Here is a 5,344-nt window from a genome sequence, read left to right on the forward strand (position 1 = left end):
ATGTGGCTGTGCAGTCCTGGTTGACCTAAAACTGGCTAAGTAGAGTGGGCAGGCTTCTTTCTGGCTTGTCAGCAATGGAAAATATATCCCAGCATCAATTCTTCACAAAGGAATTTACTTTGTCAACATTATCTAGGTATAAGTTTTAAATACACCTATAATCCTAGTATTCAGGATGTAGAGACAGGGGGGTTGCCAGAGTTGCCAACTTGGGCAATATAACAAACAAGTGTCCTTTAAATAAAGGGGGGGAGACCAGAGGAAGAGAAGGGTCTAGTCACAGTTCAGTGTAGAGATATGCCTTACACACAGGAATCCCTGACCTTGATTCTCAACATGCCCCACAAGGACGCATATGAAATGGGACAAGTCCATCATGATGTGGATAGCTCCATAATTGATGGGGAGCATGCCTCCATTAGAGTTCTGGACATTGTTTCAGATCATTTCCTTTAATCACTGAAACCACAAAATTACTAAAATTCAGCTTAAGTATTTCTTTAAAAAATATAGAATCAAATTGTTCATATTTGAATCAACTTGTTAAAATTAACATTATTGCCTCCTCTGAGGAATTCACTCATGAAATCCAATACATTTGTAAGTAGGGATGATAGCTTGGCCAGAGATGTGAAGATTTGATTTTGTGCTCAGTTGGGATAACAAGACTCATCTTTCTGCACTTTCCAGATCGACAACACATAAATATATAATGTGTATTTATTTTTTTAAATGTTATATGTTTGTGAGAGAGAGATGTGTGAGTGTGTTTGTGAGTGCGTGTGGGTGCAGGCTTGTGCCACTGAATCTGGTGTGAAGGTCAGAGGGCAATCTTTGGTGTTGACCTTCACCTTCCCACTTGTTTAAGATGGGTCTCTTTGGAACAAGGGAAAGCCCCAGTTCATGAGATGTCTAACAGAGGACAGATAGTGCTGCCACGCTGCAGGGTGAGGAACCTCCAACAAAGGAACTATTTACAAAACCAAATGTGGACACTGGTTTAACCGAAACAGCAAGAGAAAGCCTGGTCCCTAAGACCAATGGCAGTATGGCATTCATGCACACCAGAATGGACCTGGAAGGGTACAGTTGCAGAATGTCCACACCTGGTTGTGTGGACACCACATGACCTTTTTCTGAAAACTACAGCCAGCCCTGGGGCACATTTGCAGAAGATACCTGTGTAGAAAGCTTGGCTCATCTCACCTTTCCTCTAACCACTGACCCCTTCCTGCTGTTTCCCACTGGTTAATACTATGGAAACCCTGGGTGAAGAGGGCTCTTGAATGCAATCTGTCCGGAGTGAGTGGAGAAGGTCAGAGAGGAAACTAGCACCTAGCGTGGGAACTAAGGTATTTAAGAGAATTGTGTCAAACAAAGCAGTCCACTAGAAGCTCCATCAAATCATACAAATCTTCCCATGAATTCCTAAAGCACAATTAGACAGGATCCAAAACCGTTAGCACTTTAAATTATTTATTCTGAAGACAGTCTTTGTCTTAAGAGTATCAATTTATTCCATGTTACACTTCATATTTCTTCTATACAGTTTTTTTTTTTAATTGTTCTTGTTTATAGCAGACAGAGGTAACTACACTCTGGATGCAGACTCAGTTAATCAATGAATTTATCAGTTAACTGGTTAAAGCTGTTGGAAGGAGATTTTGGCAGCTTAAAGAACTGCATTTGCTGAAATATCATAGATAGACCAATGTTTGCAGTTTCTTAGTCACTGTTCTATTGCTGTAAAGAGACACCATGACCAAGGCAACTTTTAGAAGAAACAGGTTATGGGGGTCTTACATTTTCAGAGGGTGAGCATGGCAGTAGGTAGTAGACATGCCACTGGACCAGGAGCTGAGAGCTTACATCTTGATGTGTAAGCTCTAGACAGAGACAGAGGGACCTAACTGGGAGTGGTTGGGCTATTAAAACCTCAAAGTCCACCCCCAGTGATACATCTCCAGCAAGGCCACACCTCTTAATCCTTCCCAAACAGTTCCACCAAATGGGGACCAAGTACTCAAACATATGGGCCAATAGGGGCATTCTCATTCAAACCACCACACCTGGATTTGGAAGGATCAACATAGTGTCACTTTCTGTATTCAATTCATATTCATAGTGTTTTTGTTTTGTTTTTTCCTTAATGCGCTTCAGGAAAGAGATTTGTAGTTTCTGAATTGGAGCGAAATATTTTTCCTGACACTATATGCTCAAGAGCTTTGCGAAACCACGGATAGAAAAAGCCATGGATGAGGGGGTTGCAAGTAGAGTTGAAGTACCCAAGCCATACCAGAAGATCAAGCACTATGATGGGCGTGGAGTAGTCTAAATACGGGTCAATCAAAACAGCCAGAAAGCAAGGCAACCAACATGCTAGAAATACCCCCATGACGATGCCCAGGGTCTTAGCTGCTTTCCTGTCCTTTTTCTTAGACAGGTTTTTTCTTACTTCTCCTTTTGTGTTCTCGGGTCTGTTGCTGAGGGCTCGAGCATGTCGTTTGGAAACAATAAAAATTTTACCATAAATGCCAACCATGATGGAGCCAGGCGTGAAGAAGCAGGTAGTGAACAGTATTGTCCCCCAGAACTTGTTGAACGTAAGTGCACAGAAATTGAAGCACGCCACAAGAATCTCGTAACTCTGCATACCGGACACATTAGCCTCTGATAGAACTAAGCCAAAAGAAAAAAGAGCAGGGGCCGCCCAGCAAAAAGCCAGCAGCCTCTTGATCATGGACACCGTCATGGTGGTGGTGTAGTGCAAAGGATAACACACCGCATAAAATCGGTCGATGGCGATGGAGCACAGGTGGAATATGGAGGTCAGGCTCAGCATCATGTCGAAGCTCGCGTGGAATTTGCAAAAGCCATCCCCGAAATACCAGCAGCTCTCCACTGATCTCACCATGCTGTAAGGCATGATGACAAAGCCCAGCAGGAAGTCCGTGGTTGCCATGGAGAGGATCAGGAAGTTGGTGGGAGAGTGGAGCTGTTTGAAATGTGATATGGAAATCATGATGACCAAGTTCCCAAAGATGGTGATCACCATGGCTCCGGTCATAAACGAGTACATTATCACACGGACACGAAAAGAGCGGCTGGTGGGCGGACAGGATTTATTCCCAAATTTGGGGCAGCTGGATAAGTCTTCGGGAATGTACGCTAGATCCATGGTGATTGGTCCTTCTAATTCCTTTCCAGGAGGAAGTTAGGGTTTCTTCTTTTCTAAAAATGATCACAGTGAACTTCACCTGCCGGGAGTACAGCCATGTTCAAAGTCATCTGCTATCAATTGACTCTAGATATTAGTAATTCAAAAGTTCAAAATTATACCTACCGTGCTTATTTTCTGAGTTAGCTGCCACATTAGAAAAATGAAAAACTTCAACTCTTTATGCTTCCCCATGTTGATCATTTTTATTCCTGCCCATCCATCCCTCCCTTCACTCATCGTGTGTTTCCTTGTGTTCTGTTTTATTCATGTAATGAACTGGAAGATTTTCAATAATTTTTTGGTTGACATTTATCATGAGCGACCTCGTTCCCAGAACTTGAACTACAATAACTTTACATATCTTTCTCCATCAAAATACTGAATACATAAAATCTTAAGTCAAACCACAAAGTTTCCCCCCATATGTTTGTTCAAGAATTTGAATTCTTCAAGTGCAAAAATTCTATAGCTGTTTTAGGCACCAGAAATAACATACTGCTAAGAAAAAATATTTATACATAAACATTTCAAACAGTTTACCACTGTTTACCGGCTGGCAAAGCTGGCATGTCTGCAGACATACATGTGCCAAGAGTCAGACATATAATGCAAGATGTCATTATGCAATTAAAATCTATTGAAAATTTACTGGACACATAAGAGACATAATGATATCACAATGAACTTTAACTACATAACTTAATTTCCTTAGCCTTAAAAATGAAAATGTTGTAAGCTCTGCTTGAAATAGAAATTATGATCCAAAATTCTGACACAGAAAACAAATATTTGTACATGTCAATGAGTAACATAGACACCACTATTCTCTTAACTGGTTCTCCAATTTTAGGACCTAGAACTAACACTAACTGTGATTCTCTATTTCTAGTTCTACAGGTCAGAAAATAATGTTGAGTTCTATATAAACCATTAAAACATCATCTCAAAGCATAAAGTGGTAGCTCACTCCACCACTCCAGAAGCTGAGGCAGGAAGGTCGCCAGACTCTCAGACCTGCCTGGGCTTCACTGTGAGTTCCAGAGACTCTGTCTCAGAAACAAGCAACTATACAGACAAATAAGTATCTTTAAACACAAACTCTCAGATTTAAATTCTGTTTTTAAAGACTCCAAATCATTCTGAACCTAAAGGACAATTTTGTCTCAAGAGATTTGTGTTGATTTCTGTTAAAGATACTTAAAGATAAAAGCAACAGAGTAACAGTATAACTTCATGAGGAGTTTCATAAAACAGACGAAGACGATGATAAGTAGAAATGACAGGAAATGTGCGAGGAAAGATAAAGTGCATTTGTTAAGGTTTGTGACTGGGTGTTTTCTGTTTCATTCTCTGTTGTCCACATTTAAGACTGAAATAGGCAAGACTGCTTGGAAATCATTGTAGGACTGGCAGTAGGTTGAGCGTAAGCATCACACTGAAAACTAAGGTGGAGAAAAGGGAAACATTTCTCCTATGAATTTCCTTTGTGGGGGGTTTTTACAGCAGCAACAACTTCCAGTTCATAAATAAGCCTTATGTGTTGACAACGGACAGGGCTGTATTTTCTGAACATTTTTTGAAAAGCAGGTAGGAGCGGGCAGATTTTTGGATGACAGATGCTTACAAAGGATGGGCAGAGGAACTTCTTTTCCATAGAGCAGGGCAAAAGGCAAGTGAGAAGTATGGTGAGCTTTTCCTATAACTTGCATTAAATGCTGTTTTATTTGAAAATTAGTAGAACAGAAATTATCTACTAAAACGGAGTATTGGAGAATGTGTTAGACATGGAGTGGGAAGGAGGGAATCTATGGAAACACATCTTTCGTAAGGACCACACTTACCTTTTTTGATGGATGAAGGGGAGAAACACACCTGGACTTGCAGGCAGGTCAGTCTATGGCCCTGCAGGTATACCAAGTGTGTTTTCCACTATCTGTTCCCATGGAAATTCTGATGTACACTGTACATTCTCCTCCCCTCAATCTCTCACACTGTACCTTTAACAGTGATCTCCACGCTGTCTTAAAAATGTCTACTCTAACCAGGCTGTGGTGAAACTACATAGACCAGGCTGCCCTTGAACTCAAAAGCCCTCCTGCCTCCCAAGTGCTGGAATTAAAGGCT

At 41.0% G+C, this 5,344-nt stretch overlaps 1 protein-coding gene across 1 annotated transcript; it reads right to left on the reverse strand.

Moving 5' to 3' along the window:
* Positions 1–2,146: 2,146 nt before the first annotated feature.
* On the reverse strand, positions 2,147–3,178 carry LOC114698608 (trace amine-associated receptor 3). Its single transcript, XM_028877348.1, has one exon. It carries the CDS (start codon positions 3,176–3,178, stop codon positions 2,147–2,149), a length of 1,032 nt encoding a protein of 343 aa, XP_028733181.1.
* Positions 3,179–5,344: the final 2,166 nt, after the last annotated feature.

This window comes from Peromyscus leucopus, chromosome 8a (genome assembly GCF_004664715.2).
Source record: "Peromyscus leucopus breed LL Stock chromosome 8a, UCI_PerLeu_2.1, whole genome shotgun sequence".
NCBI classification, from domain to species: Eukaryota; Metazoa; Chordata; class Mammalia; order Rodentia; family Cricetidae; genus Peromyscus; species Peromyscus leucopus.

Excerpts from the sequence above, each read along its gene's own strand:
- LOC114698608 (XM_028877348.1), bottom strand. The coding sequence starts at position 3,178 with ATGGATCTAGCGTACATTCCCGAAGACTTATCCAGCTGCCCCAAATTT.